Raw genomic sequence first — 15,861 nt, forward strand, 5'->3', positions numbered from 1 at the left:
ATGCGCCGACTCTCTCAAAACCCTAACCTTGACCTGGCTGCCACCTTCGCCCCCAAAACCTTAACACGAACCGCCGCTACCTTCACCAACCATACCCCTATTCCTGTTACCACTTGGAAGGAATGGAGAGTGGGATGTGAGGGAATAGAGGGAGGACGGAGGGGGGGAGGGGGGAGGGGAGTTAGGGTAAAAGGAGAGGAAGACAGCGAGAAGCGGGATGAGAAGATAGGGTTAATTTTAGGGTTGGGCGGTTTGTGAGGAAAAAATTAAAAAAAACAAGAAAATGGTGGGGGATAAAATGTTATTTCGCGGTTACTTTTTGGCTAAAAAATGAGGTGAATGAGGCTAGGGATTCTTAGTTCGTATTTGGTGTCAATGCTAAAGCAGTTGTATTAGCAAGTAAATGTTGTTTACTCAAAAAAACTTGGAAGAGAGAGTGGTATGAGTAGTAACCCCAATTTGGCATGAAAGTAGTAGGATATAAGGAGGTTTGTGTGTGGAGAGTGGGTTTTTGATGTAAACCCAATATATGTTAGTAGATGTGATATTCATTAAATAACTAACATAAACGTTATTTATATGGTAGACATACTTTATTTTCAGGGTTTTAAGTAGTGTTGTTTAATACCATTCTTTATTGATAAAATGATAAATAAAAGAAACTTTTAGTTGTTTATATATATATGTTTATGATTGTACATTTTTGGTATGAAGAGCCACGAAAGTGCTACGTGAAGTCTTACTTATGTTTTTTGTTCTGATCATAGGGATTCCTCTGCATAAGTAGATTCATTGTTATACATGTTGCTACTGTGGTATTGGTGGAGCGCACAGGCCATTTTTCACAAGTTCTCTCTATGATAATGGCATCATACAACCGTTGATAATGATGGTTACCTTCATTGATTCTTCAAGTCCTCGCCGTTACTGGTTATTACCTGATGATGAACTAACGCAGTGAAGTCGTTCATTGTAGTGTCGTGTTATCGCATTCACTTCATACGGATGGAAACATAGATCTGCAAGACTCGAATATTGGTCACATCATTAACATAAGGATTCAGCAGTGCGCTGAAGGTATTGAGATCTCTGATAACTTGGCTGCGCAGATCAGTACCCAATGATTATCCTACCAACAGAGTGTGCTTTGTGGAGAAATACTTATGTATTCAAGTGATTGTATATAAATTCAACTAAACTCAATACCAGTACTATAGTATATATGTCCTAATATATACATCACAGTGATCATCAGTAATTGGTATTATACTATATATTATATTATATACTTATATATTTATATACATATATATAGGTATATTATAATATAATTCTTAGCTTCATAGTTCATATCATGGATTAAATAGATGTAGCGCATGTGTTAATCCTTGATTACAGACATTGATAATCAAGGCTAGACATTGACTAGTGTCATACTTTAATTATATAATACGTGGCTTGGTCATACCACATGTTCTGGATTATAACAGCTATAATAATCAACTATTGATACAGCGCGTTACATTTTATATGGATACATTGGCTGGATCATATGGACATCAATATAAATCGCAAAGTACACAATTGCTTGGTACGTTACTCTTTGTGTTGTACATACACAATGCACACATATATGCATGTGTATGAATGCACACGTCTACATACATGGATGTCTAGGAGTGCACATGAGCAGTCCCACAGTGAGTTAAAAGGAATATTGCACTATTACTGGTCATAATTAGTTGTCTTCCTTTGGATGACCGGCTCACATTATGATGTCTGAGATGTGTGCATGAATTTAGTTCCAAAGAATGTGTGGATCAACATAAACATGAATCAGGAAGTATACACTTTTGATGTGTGGATCATTATCTGATTATCATTAATTGGTAGGTGAACATCGATGTAGAGCACAGAGTATACCTAGTTCAAACTTCTCATGACCAATTAATGATAATCATTATCTGATTTAACTGTTAGGTAATTAAACTCATGAAACCAGGTACAAAAGGTGAGTAGCAACACATACGCGATAATAAAATTGTACATATGGTACATGATGGTTCAACTGAAAAAGAAAAGTTTTATTACTAAACCTATGCAATTTGATATTATAGGACATGTTTTTAGCTGGGACAGACACAACATAAAGTTTTATTACTAAACCTATGCAATTTGATATTATAGGACATGTTTTTAGCTGGGACAGACACAACATACACAGCAATTGAATGGGTGGTGGCAGAGCTCATCAAGAATCCAGATGTAATGAAGAGAGTACAAGAAGAGGTTCGAGGAATTACTTTATGTAGAGGAGAGATCACAGAGGAAAGCATTGATAGAATGAAGTACTTGAAAGCAGTAATTAAAGAAACTCTACGGCTGCACCCTCCTGGTCCTTTGTTACTTCCTCGAGAAACAATGGAAGAAGTTGAACTACAAGGTTATCATATTCCGGCTGGAACTAGAGTCATTGTCAATGCTTGGGCAATTGGAAGGGATCCAAGATCATGGGATAAGCCTGAAGAATTTTATCCTGAAAGATTTGTCAATTGCGACATTGATTTTAAAGGACAAGACTTCAAGCTTATACCCTTTGGTACTGGAAGAAGAGGTTGTCCTGGAATTGAATTTGCTATGGCTACAATTGAAATCACTCTTGCTCATCTCTCTGGAAGAAGAGGTTGTCCTGGAATTGAATTTGCTATGGCTACAATTGAAATCACTCTTGCTCATCTCTTGGGTCACTTTGATTGGGAATTGGCTGATGAAATGCAAGGAGAAGTTCTAGATATGAGTGAGTCACCTGGACTTACTGCTCATTGGGAATTGGCTGATGAAATGCAAGGAGAAGTTCTAGATATGAGTGAGTCACCTGGACTTACTGCTCCCAAGAGATCCAGTCTTGTTCTTGTTGCTAAATTGCCAATCACTTAGCTTAATACAAGTAACTTTAATGTCTTAAATTATCATCCTTCACTCTTGTAGTCCTATTGAAATGTAATAAGAAGTGGATATATATATCTTCCACAAACAGTTGTACTCTTGGATTGATGTTTGTATGGAGTGGCGCATATTTTACATGATGTGATATCCCAAAAACATACTTTCTCAAGTTCTAGTCAGGATGGTTGCGTCCAACTTGGTTACATGCATTCCATTTCTTTCTTTTCAATAGAAATTTGTTCTTTGCCTCTCTCTCTTGTCATGGAAATATGCAAAGGTCAATGAAATGCCAATTACTAGTTTCTTCCTAATGTGTTTCATTGTACTTACTACTATGTCGTAGTTATAAAGTCACCTTACTTTGAGGTAGAAATACTCAAATTTAGTTGTGGATTGAGTTCGTAATTGACACAACAAATGGGACATTTGGTTGCTTTGGTGTCGGCTCAGTTTTGGGAAAACTTCACTGAGGTGGAGAATTTTGAGCACGTGGTGGGGGCCATGTGTGTGAACGCGGGGTGCAAACCACGTGAAAAAAAAAGAAAACCGCGTGAATAGGCAAAGAAGGAAGAGCTGGCCCACCCGATGCAATTAAAGCTGTATATATAGCTTCAATTTCGTTCCTAGGGTTTGGTGCGAATGAGTTTTTTTTTATTGGTGCGGCTACAGGTGTGCGTTTGCAGCAAGGGGTTCGGGTGCAATTGGTTTTGCGGCTGCGGAGTTGTTTGGCGGCTGCAGGGAAATTTTGTGGCGGGTGCAAAAGAAAAACAACACCTTTTGTTTAGAGTTTGTGCATCCTCTTTGAGAGAGATTTGTGTGAGGGATTTGAGAGTTTGTTTGAGGGTTTAGTTTGTGAGTGATTGTAAACCCTAGTTGTATTCTCTCCCTCTATTAGTAGATCTCCCCCCTCCTTGCCCCGTGGACGTAGGCAATTTGCCGAACCACGTAAAACTTGGTTGTACTGCTTTTGTGTGATTTGTAATAGCTTTTAGGATCCCTCGACAGGTCAGTCCTAGAACTGATGAGAGGAAGAGCCGATATATCACTTGATTGAGATATCCGTTTCAGATTCTTGTCTTCTTGGTGAGACAGGAATTCTTATTGCGATCTGACTCTCTTGTTGTGCTGCCGATGTGCTGCCGAAATTTCCGCTGCGCGCAACAAGTGGTATCAGAGCGCAGATTTCAGATATAGGCTTTTTTTTGGTGGAGGAAGATTCTTGTGTGAAGCTTCGTTCTTGGAGTTCTAGGTTTCGGTGGAGATAGCATTAGGAGTTGCCGTTGGAGATTTCGCTTTCCTCGTGTGGTTAGGAAATCTATTTGGAATCCAATCTAGGATTCAGTTGGGTGGTTCCTAATTTTTATCAAATTTGTTCTTTTTCTACAATTTGGAGTTAGTTTGCAATGGGAGAAGAAGGTGAAAGCAGCAAGTCAATGGCGAGTATAATACAAGTTGGTTTTCAGAACACCAAAATTAGTGTGGTGAAGTATGACGGCAAAATTAACTTTGGTTTGTGGATGAGCGACGTACAGGATGCGCTCAATGCTCAGAATTTGGAAGAGACCATCATGGTCCACGAGAGGCCACCTAAATATGATGAGGCGATATGGGATAAGATGAATAGGAATGCGTGTGGGGTGATCAGGTCTTGTTTGGAACAGGAACTGAAATATGATGTGATTGGGGTGACGTCTGCAATGAAGATGTGGGAAATTATCAACAATAAGTATCTCACGAAGAGTGTTGAGAACAGGTTGCACTTACTGCGAAGACTCTTCAGATTTCAGATGTCCAGAGATACCTCGCTAGCGGCTCATGTGAACAACTACACTAAGTTGTTGTCGGACTTGGCGAATGTTGATGAGAAGATATCGGATGAGTACAAGGCGATTATTTTGTTAGGCTCCTTACCCGATGAGAAGTATGATACCTTCGTGCTCATTTTGTTGAATGGGAGATCTTCTATCAGCTATAGTAAAGTGACTAACGCTTTGACAAATTACGATTTGAGAAGGAAGGACAAGGAGACTTCACGCGCTAGTACTTCAGGAGAGGCCTTGTCGACGAGAGGTAGAAGCCCATATCCGAAAGGTGGTAATAGAGGAAGGTCAAAGTCTAGAGGCCGCCACTAATTAACAAAGAACCAATGTGCATTCTGCAAGGAGCAAGGACATTGGAAGAGAGACTGCCCGAAACTCAAGGAGAAAGAGAATGGCAAGAAAAAGGGCCTGAAGGCCAATGAGGTGAATATTACGAAAGGCGATGATTCCGATGATTCGTGCTTTTCTCTACTGATTACTCTAGAGGTGAATCATATGGATGCATCAGATTGGATGCTTGATTCTGATGCTACTTTTATGTGACCCCTAGGCGAGACTAGTTTGCATCTTTTGAGAAAGTCAACGGGGGCATTGTTATCATGGGAAATGATCAATCCTGTGGCGTTTGTGGGATAGGTACCGTACGGATTAGGATGCACGATGGAGTAGTCCGTGAGTTGAAGGAGGTGAGATTTGTTCCTCAACTGAAGAAAAATCTTATCTCAGTTGGAGCTTTGGAGGCGAAGGGATTCAAGGTGACTTTCGAAAATGCTGTAGCGAAGGTTACTAAGGGATCATTGGTGGTGATGAAGGGAGTCCACAATCGGAATTTGTATTATCTGAAGGGAAGCACTAAGATTGGCCAGGTTGCTTTGGCTACTTCAGAAGCGGACATGAACAGACTTTGGCACTATAGGTTGGGGCACACAGGTGAAAAGTCACTGCAGGCATTGTGCAAGCAGGGGCTATTGAAGGGAGCCAAGAGTGGAAAGATTGAGTTCTGTGAGCACTGTGTTCTTGGCAAGAAGACGAAGGTGAAGTTTGGGACTTCCATTCATCAGACGAGGGGCATCCTGGATTACGTGCACACAGACGTTTGGGGTCCCACCAAGACTGCATCCCTTGGTGGTCGATATTGGTTCGTTACTTTTGTAGATGACTATTCTAGACGTTATTGGGTGTACACCATGACGAAGAAGAGTGAAGTCCTAGATTTGTTTGTGGAGTGGAAGAAGAGATTGGAACTGCAGACTGGGAGAAAGATCAAGACGTTGCGATCCGACAACGTTGGTGAGTATACTTCAGATCCCTTTTTGCAGCTATGTCGAGACGAGGGCATAGAGAGACACTTCACGGTTAGTCATACACCGCAGCAGAATGGGGTGACAGAGAGATTAAATCGGTCTTTACTGGAGAAGATCTAATGCTTATTGTCGCAGAGTGGTTTGGAGAAGATCTTTTGGGCTGAGGCACTTACATATGCGAGCCACCTCATTAATAAGCTGCCTTCATCTGCGATTGAGGGGAAAACCCCTATGGAGATGTGGTCGGGAAAGCCAGCACACGATTATGACCAGCTCAAGGTATTTGGGTACCCTGCATATTATCATGTTAAAACTGATAAATTGGAACCTCGAGCTAGGAAGGTCATAGTGGTCGGGAGAGACAGCACATGACTATGACCAGCTTAAGGTATTTGGTTGCCCTGCATATTATCATGTTAGAACTGATAAATTGGAACCTCGAGCTAGGAAGGCCATATTTGTAGGATTCAAGCGTGGTGTCAAGGGATACAAGCTTTGGGATCCAGTTGATAAGAAGATTGTACTGAGTAGGGACGTCACGTTTGATGAAGCTTCTATCTTAAAGCTTCCCAGCTCTCATCAGGTGGAGAGCGACCCGACGGAGGAGATATCACAGGTGGTGGAGATCGATGCAACTCCACATTGTCCAGATGGTACAGTATCCATGCATGTACCGACTGAGGTGACGCCAGGCGAGCATGACGGTGATACAGAGGATATGAGTACAAATGTGCAGAATCAGGAACCGACGGCTCAGGTTCAGGATTCTATTACGGCTAGGAGACAGAGGAGAAACATACAGATGCCAGCACGGTATGCCGACCCAGTTGCGTATGCACTTCCGGTGGAGAGTATCGATGAGTTAGTGCCTACTACATTCAGTGGCAGGTGGCTATGCAGGAGGAGATGAAATCTCTTCATAAGAACGATACATGGGAGCTTGTTGAGCTTACAAAGAGGCTGAAGGCAATTGGTTGCAAGTGGGTATACACGAAGAAGGAGGGCATTGAAGGCACTCCGTTGAGATTCAATGCTAGGTTGGTTGCGAAGGGCTATGCACAGGAGGAAGGAATAGATTATAATGAGGTTTTCTCTCCAGTGGTGAAGCATTCTTCGATTCGGATTTTGCTAGCTTTGGTGGCACAGTATGGTTTGGAGTTAGATCAGTTGGATGTGAAGACGGCATTTCTTCATGGTGATCTTGATGAAGAAATATATATGACTCAACCATTGGGATTCCGAGCTGCAGGGAAACATAAATTGGTTTATAGGCAGTGAGCATGGTATCGAGATACATGCACGATCCAGGAGTGGGTCATTGGGACGCCGTGAGATGGATTTTGATGTACATTCGAGGTACGCTCAATGTTGGTTTAGTTTATGAGCGGGACACTACAGGTGGGCAGCTATGCATTGGTTATGTTGATTCAGATTATGCCGGGGATTTGAATAAGTGTCGGTCTACTACGGGATATGTGTTTACTTTGACCCGTACGCCGGTGTGTTGGAGAAGCACCTTATAGTCAACGGTGGCTTTGTCTACGACGGAGGCAGAGTATATGGCAGTTACAGAGGCTGTGAAGGAGGCTATTTGGCTTCAAGGACTTTTGGAGGAACTTGGTATATCGCAGAGGTCCGTCACTATTCATTGTGATAGCATGAGTGCTATCTATTTGGCAAAGAATCAAGTTTTTCATGTGCGGACAAAGCACATTGACGTTCGTTATCACTTCGTTCGGGATGTTCTTGAAGATGGCGATGTGCAGATTGTGAAAGTCCACACGAAGGATAATCCGGCGGATATGCTCACTAAAGTGGTTCCGAACAACAAGTTTGATCATTGTCGAAACTTATTGCACATTCGTGATTGTTGAGGCCGTTGGCGGCCATTTGGGTGAACTACGTTCGGCTTGATTCCTTGGGCAAGAGGATACATAGGCAGTCATGTTTGATACAGCCGGTTTGGATTAGTTGATGGGGTGAGATTGTTTGGAGCCGGTTCTCGACTTGTTGTGGATTGAGTTCGTAATGGACACAACAAATGGGACATTTGGTTGCTTTGGTATCGGCTCAGTTTTGGAAAAACTTCACTGAGGTGGAGAATTTTGAGCACGTGGTGGGGGCCCATGTGTGTGAACGCGGGGTACAAACCGCGTGAAAAAAAAGAAAACCGCGTGAATAGGCAAAGAAGGAAGAGCTGGCCCACCCGATGCAATTAAAGCTATATATATAGCTTCAATTTCGTTCCTAGGGTTTGGTGCGAAGGAGTTTTTTTTTATTGGTGCGGCTAAAGGTGTGCGGCTGCAGCAAGGGGTTCGGGTGCAATTGGTTTTGCGGCTGCGGAGTTGTTTGGCGGCTGCAGGGAAATTTTGTGGTGGGTGCAAAAGAAAAACAGCACCTTTTGTTTAGAGTTTGTGCATCCCCTTTGAGAGAGATTTGTGTGAGGGATTTGAGAGTTTGTTTGAGGGTTTAGTTTGTGAGTGATTGTAAACCCTAATTGTATTCTCTCCCTCTATTAGTAGATCTCCCCCCTCCTTGCCCCGTGGACGTAGGCAATTTGCCGAACCATATAAAAATTGGTTGTACTGCTTTTGTGTGATTTGTAATAGCTTTTAGGATCCCTCGACAGGTCAGTCCTAGAACTGATGAGAGGAAGAGCCGATATCTCACTTGGTTGAGATATCTGCTTCAGATTCTTGTCTCCTTGGTGAGACGGGAATTCTTATTGCGATCTGACTCTCTTGTTGTGCTGCCGAAATTTCCGCTGCGCACAACATTCTTTTCTAGTTGTAATGCACAATGCCTGATTAGAGACCACATGCGGAAGCTCAAAGGCGATCATCCATTTTACGGTGCTACCATCCAAATCCACCCACTAACCATATCTTGATAAGACCACTAACTTTTGGAATCTACACTACTAATAAGTATTAGATTGGATAAAATAATCATAAACCCCTCAAAAGTTTGAAATATGCATTACTAATAAGTACCTTTTTCACTTCTCCTTCTTATATTGTTTTATATGTTTGTATGACTTTTTTCATTTAGATTTTATGATGTTATATCTTTGAATGAAAAAGCATACAAATTTGGTTTGAAGTTGATTTTATTATTAAATATATTAGAAGGAACTTTTGCCCATGTTACATCTTTGAATGAAAAAATACATCAAGCATTTAGTTTTATAGCATAGCTTATTCTCTTAAAAATCATTGACTTAAGCTTCAACAGCTTTTGTTTGGGAGCCATCCCTTGCGCTCTAATGTGCTTCCTCGTGAGCACAGACCATCCAACTGACAAGACCTAGGACTCAGAGAAGCAGCAACGTCGACTTCTTTCCTTCTCATTCAGTAACCTCCATCCAATTAATCTATATTAACATCCAAATCATCCAGGTTCTGCTTGTATTTTTCCACCTTAACCTTAAGGTAAGTGGCAACTTTTTTATATCAACAAGAGATCTGAGGTTTCTCTATGCACTGGGGATGAAATTCATACTTGGAGGGAGTCAATGACGGATTGCCGATTAAGCACATACTCTATCTTTGTCACCTTTTCTTAATAATGAAAAATAGCTTGAGGGAGACAAGTCGATCCATAGAACTACTGGTCCTGGAACCGGAAAAAGATAAATATACTCTTCCATTGCTTCAAAACTCTAATCGGAATTCAAGCTCAGATTGATGTTTTGCTTGCCCAAAATCCAGATTTGATTGTTGTTTTATACGAAACAACAAATAGGAAAGAATAAATCATTTTTTGTGATTTGAAACATTGCTCCTACTTTACTTAACTTAATTTTTACTTAATTTATTTTTATTCTATATTCCCAGAGTCCATTCTCCAGGAAATTCAATCATGTTTCAATCATTCCTATATCTTATATATGACTTTAAAATTACTTTTATTTGGTAACTGTTGTAAACTTGTTGTTATATCTACATACATCACATATCATAAGTAAGAATCGAACATGAAATGTAAGAGTAAATAAATAGAGAAGAAAAGCGATAGGGAGAAAGTGATCATCTCATTTTATTCATCTTCATTTCTACATACATTTTGTCTTCCATGGCTTACATTATATAGATGTAGAAGAAAATACTAATAGTCACAAGTAGGTGAAGAAACTTCTTCTAGTAATATTCACATTCATTTCATTTATATTTACAACACTCCCCCTTGGACATTACTACATGATGTCAATGCCTCGTTAAAAACCTCGCTAAAAAAAACCCGGTGGGAAAAACTAGTCGAGGAAAAGAGTACATGACATACATACATTATTTCTGTTACATCAGTTATCTCGTTAAAAACCTTTCGCTAAGAAAAATCATGTAAGACAAAAACATAGCAAAGGAAAAAAGAGTACAACTATAGATCTTCGGGATCCAAACTTGTGTTCCATTAGCTGTCTCGTTAAAACCCTTTGGCTAAGAAAACCCAGTGGGACAAACACTTAGCTAAAGAAAAAAAAGTATAGTCACCGCCTTCGGGGTTTGATCTTTAGGATTATTCTGAAAAATAACCCGCTCCCCCTTAAGACAACAAACATTCAAGTCTATACATACCGTGGTGGCCAAGCACGATACCATAAAATTAACAGTTAATGTGTTAAGGGATTTGGTGATCAAATCGTCTAGATTGTCACTACTTAAAGAGAACTTATCTATGTTAATTTCATTGTTATTTTCGAGCGCAAGTGGATAAAAATTTTCCACATCTCATTTATGCAACACAAGTTACATTGTCCTTAGAAAAGACAGCGGGGGGTAATATCCTCGTTTAATATGCCATACGATCATCAAATGTGTTTCATCAGCGATTTGAACCTTACACGTTCGCATGGGGAACATATAGAGGAACAATCTCTGAGTGGTTTCAACTAGTAAACATTGTCTGCTTAATAGACCTCCAAGAAATAACAGTACCACAGCAGAGAAAAACATAACCAGTCAGAGATTTGTCAATATGGGGATTAGTCATATAACCAACATCAGAATAGTCCACCAATGTCATATTTCGATTTCTTTTATAGAATAAACAAAGATCTCTTGAAGATACCAGAGGATATATTTAACATTATTTCAATATCTCCTTTCAGGAGATGCACTAATTCTTGCTAGCAAGTGTAACACAAAACGCAATATCAGGCATGGTGCAATTTGTAAGATAAATAAGTGCTTCAATAGCGCGCTCAAATACGGGACTTCGGGTCCTAAAATATCCTCGTTATCTTCTTTAGGTTTGTATGGGTCTTTATCCACTTTAAGGGATTTAACAACCATAGGTGTGCTAAGTTCATGAGATTTATTCATTTAAAATCTCTCCATGACTTTCTTCAAGTAGGTTGACTGGTATACCAATATTTCTTTAGGAACATGCTCGGTCTGCAGGTCGAGACAATACTTGGTTTTTCCCAAGTTTTTTCGTTTCAAACTCCGTCTTTAGGCATGAGCTAGCTTCTGTAAGCTCCTTGTACATTTCAATAACATTTATATCATCAATATAGACTGAGATAATACAGAAGTCATTTTCGAATTTTTTTATAAACACACAAGGGCAGACATCATTATTTGCATATCTCCTCTTCAGGAAGAACTCACTCAGTCGGTTATACCACATTCTACCCGACTGTTTCAAGTCGTATAACGACCTTTGCAATTTAATGTTATACATATTACGATTCTCATTTTCTCACAATTCAGAAATTTTATGTCCATCAGGGACTTTCATATAAAAATATTAGCATCTAATGACACATATAAAAATATGGTCATGACGTACATATACTGCATATATAAATTCATAGTTTCTGCCATAGGTATTAACTTACGGAATGTAATACAATCACTAATAGGAGAATAATTTACATCTAAATCGATGTCGGGTCTCTACATAAACCCATTGAGCTATGAATCTCACTTTATATCTCACCATCTTACAATTCTTATTTATTTTTCTTACGAAGACCCATTTATATCCTACAGTGATATATGGACTACAGGTTCAAAATACTTTAGCGAGTTTATAAGCTAAGCCTCAATTGCCACTTTCCATCTCACCTAGTCCAAGTGCTTCAAGCATTCTGCTACCGACTTAGGTTCTGGATCCAGATTATTTTTGGAGATAGTAAGAGCAACTGTAGAGGTAACTATGTTGTCGACAACTTTTATATTTCTATTATATATTTCTCCTTTTTCACAAATTCGTGGCCACTTCAATTCTTATTTTATGTCAACCAAATCCTCGTCATTTCCCTTAACAATTGGATTTGGCCGTTCTGTATCTCCAATATTATGATTATCAAGTGCACGTGCAATTTCCTGGAGATTTCGTCTTCAGGACAAGCCTCTTCCGAAGGTTATGGGAGTGACTATCTTTCTATATTAGATTTGGTGTGTCGCGGACTTTTTTTTTAACAAGTTTCCTATGCTTCTGGTGTAGTACGCTTCTGGCGTACCAAATCATCAATGATTTACTCAACATGAATATGGGGCTTAGTCACTCTTTTCTTAGCAAATTATCATGTGAACTTCTGGTTCATTTTGACTAGTACGTGGATATAAATATTGAAGATCTTTTTCATCAATGGAATTTCTTAACATTATTTTGTATTTTGGATACTAATCTCCCCCTAATGTCGAGAATTGATCTTCAATAAAAATACAGTCAGCGTACTAAATTATAAATTAATCCCCTAACATGGGCCATAGGTATTAAATTATTGATGGAGTTTCATAAATAATGTATGTATCTTCACCGAGGTCCCATAGATGTACGCTATGGTGGTGATCTAGAAACATAGACTACAAATAAAGAATACGCAGATGGGAAATGTTTCGCTTCTTCACCACGTATTAGATAAAGGGGAAATTTTATGATATACAGTTGGTCGGATTTGGTTTGAATGCCCTATTTAATTTAAGGAAATCCAACAAATCATATTTTGTCCAAAATAACCCAATAGATCATGCCAGAATTTAAAAGAATTTGGGTTCCTAAATCTCAAAAATAATCGCAACATGGTGTATTTTAGGTCAGACAAATTCTAAAGTGTATAAATAAAAATCTCATAGGTTCACAAGAGTTTAAAGCAAACTCAAGTTAAATCAAAATTGTCTGACAAATACATATAATCCAAATATAGAAAAACCAAATAGTTTACTTTCACCATCTCGATAAGATCCACTTCAATGTCCACTACCTCCCCCTCATCCAAGATTATGAATATTAGTTTGAATTATGACATGTGCTTCAGGCACTACTTATGAACCAATTAAACTTGCATTATGATTTCTCACAACAGCTGGTTGTGTTTTTAACAACTACTAATGTAAGGATTAGTTCATAATGCTTAATATAATTTTTAGTTATACAAGGTTACTTGTTGAATTGTATTCAGTCGAGGGTTTAAAATCCAAAAATGGCTACAGGATAAGATCTCCTACTATGTTCATAGCTCCCCCTTGTCCACACGTATAAGAAATTTTCTGAATTGTAGCATGTGCTACAAACACAACTCGTAAGCCAACTAGTCTGACATCGTGATTTCTAATCATCAATTGGTTGTGCTTCTCTGTATATATCAATTCAGAATGCTAAGTGCAATTCTTGGTTATGTACTGCTGCTGGAGTACAATATTATTTGCGTGAAATGTGGAAAAGAACTTTTCGATCAATTTTGTCATTGTCTGTAATGTTCTGCTTACAGAGTTTCAGCTGCTAGATGGAAAAGAACTTTTCGATCAATTTTGTCATTGTCTGTAATGTTCTGCTTACAGAGTTTCAGCTGCTAGATAATGTGGTACAGATGCTTACAGAGTTTCAGCTGCTAGATAATGTGGTACAGAGCTGAATCATATTTAGTCATGTATTTAAAATCTAAAAAGTTATGATTCAATTTGCCAGTTACGTTTGAAGGAAGATTATTGGCTTCCATAGATCAAAGCGATCCTTCAGGGATTGCCCAGAAAAATAAATACTTTTTCAGTGAGGCATTAATTTTTCACGTCTTAATTGATAGATAGAATGTTTAAAGTGTTTGCCTTCTGGGCAAAGATACTTAAAGAATCAAGAGATATAATCGTGCAAAAATTACAAGGGTGTCCAGTAAAAATGAACGTTCGAGGCCAAAGACAAGTAACAATTACTATCATATATCACAGTGCACTAATCATGGGGATGAAAGATTAGTGCATGAGAAATTAGAAATATTCACATAAGATCACACATAATCAACATATCTCTCATATTCAACAGGTTATCATCATAATTGTCATCTTTCAGGGTCATGTTTGCTTCAGGCAAACTGGCATGATGTGTTTCACCTTGTTTTGCCTTAAATTAAAATGTGAAAGATCCCTTTCAATATTATATCCACAAACATCCCGTTCTAATATAAATTTCTTTCTCCCGCAATATAACAAAATTTTATATCTGTAACTCTTCTCAATCTCTCTAAGCGCCTTACCCGCTTAGTTTCACACAAGCTATATTTCTTTATTCCAAAGTTTAAGTATTGCACTTGCATCGCAATTCGCAAGTTGGCCGAAAATAATTACAAAATATTCTCACATTTTTTTTCAAGGACATGAAAATTATACTAATATATTCAATATAAACATGGATAAGAGTAGCATATCTTTCAGGTAGTAATTGTTTGGAAGTATTCAAACGTTAAATAGATACTCTCAAGTTTCCAAAAAGTAAGCTAAGCAAGCAGCTAAGGCCTAGGCTCCAGTCATGCATCAACGGTTTAGAAATTTAAGAAAATGTGAAATGAAGGAAATTCAAGAACTCATTGAAATAAAGAGGCACAAGTCACAATGAAATATAATAAGATGCATAAACTTCTGGGTTGTGGTTTAAGCATTTCATCAAATATAGTAGGCTACATAAACTTCAAGGATGCAATCTATCCCTAGGCCACCTTTTGTGGTGTTGGAAGTGAATATAACATAGCTAGGGACATAAGGGAATAATACTTAACAGAATAATAGACTTCACAGTCTGTGAGTCGCTCCTGACATGTATTCGTTAGCAATAACTCCTGATGAGCAGTTTATTTATAGGATGATTTCATGCGCAATAAACTATTTTACCGACTAATGTCTTTCGATAAGTAACAAATAATCATATTGTAGGATCAGACTAAAGTTGCAGCGAAAATGTAAACAAGTTTATATAATAACAAAAGAGCATGAACTAAAATTAATATGCATATTAAGAAATCAAATTTTCTCTAACAATATGTGGTAGTATGATCGCAAACTAGATAAAAATTAATAAAAATTGAGAAGATGAAACATTATGCAGGAGCTCACATAGTATGTCGATCTAGATACTTTAATACTCACGGTATAATTTATATATCAATGATATAAATTTGAACTGGTAAAAAAAATTAGAATATAGATACATTTTGAAGTATACACCAAGACATATTACAAGTATGAATTTAACAATCAAAATCCAGACCCAGACAATTCTTAGAGTTCGTGATAAAACTCAAATTCAAGTTTAGCATGAACTTTCCCAAAACACTACATTCTTTTTAATACAGTAAATTAACAACGTGTTCCTTATTTCTTGTTTACAGGATCTGAAACATGCTAGCTAGTAAACTACTCTGAACTTAGTCCAATCAATTTGATTATGAACCAGTTTCAGTGTACATGAAACTAAACCGATTAGGAAATTTACGTAGCACCCAAGTTTAACTCACCGAATATCTATTTTTTTAAAAGGAATACTAAGGTAATCATTCTGATCAAAATAAAAGCAAA

The 15,861-nt window shown here is 38.3% G+C and overlaps 1 protein-coding gene across 1 annotated transcript; it reads left to right on the forward strand.

The window, feature by feature from the left end:
• Nucleotides 2,174-3,083, forward strand: LOC109844211 (cytochrome P450 71A1-like). The gene is made up of 3 exons (XM_020413180.1): nucleotides 2,174-2,614; nucleotides 2,684-2,791; nucleotides 2,861-3,083. The coding sequence occupies exons 1-3, from the start codon at nucleotides 2,191-2,193 to the stop codon at nucleotides 2,935-2,937; spliced, it is 609 nt and encodes a 202-aa protein (XP_020268769.1). The 5' UTR covers nucleotides 2,174-2,190; the 3' UTR covers nucleotides 2,938-3,083.

Source organism: Asparagus officinalis, chromosome 1 (assembly GCF_001876935.1).
Source record: "Asparagus officinalis chromosome 1, Aspof.V1, whole genome shotgun sequence".
Taxonomy (NCBI): domain Eukaryota; kingdom Viridiplantae; phylum Streptophyta; class Magnoliopsida; order Asparagales; family Asparagaceae; genus Asparagus; species Asparagus officinalis.

Coding starts and splice junctions, on each gene's coding strand:
- LOC109844211 (XM_020413180.1), top strand. CDS start 2,191: ATGTTTTTAGCTGGGACAGACACAACATACACAGCAATTGAATGGGTG. Junction 2,615..2,683: donor CTTTGGTACTGGAAGAAGAG/GTTGTCCTGGAA, acceptor CTGGAAGAAGAG/GTTGTCCTGGAATTGAATTT. Junction 2,792..2,860: donor AATGCAAGGAGAAGTTCTAG/ATATGAGTGAGT, acceptor GAGAAGTTCTAG/ATATGAGTGAGTCACCTGGA.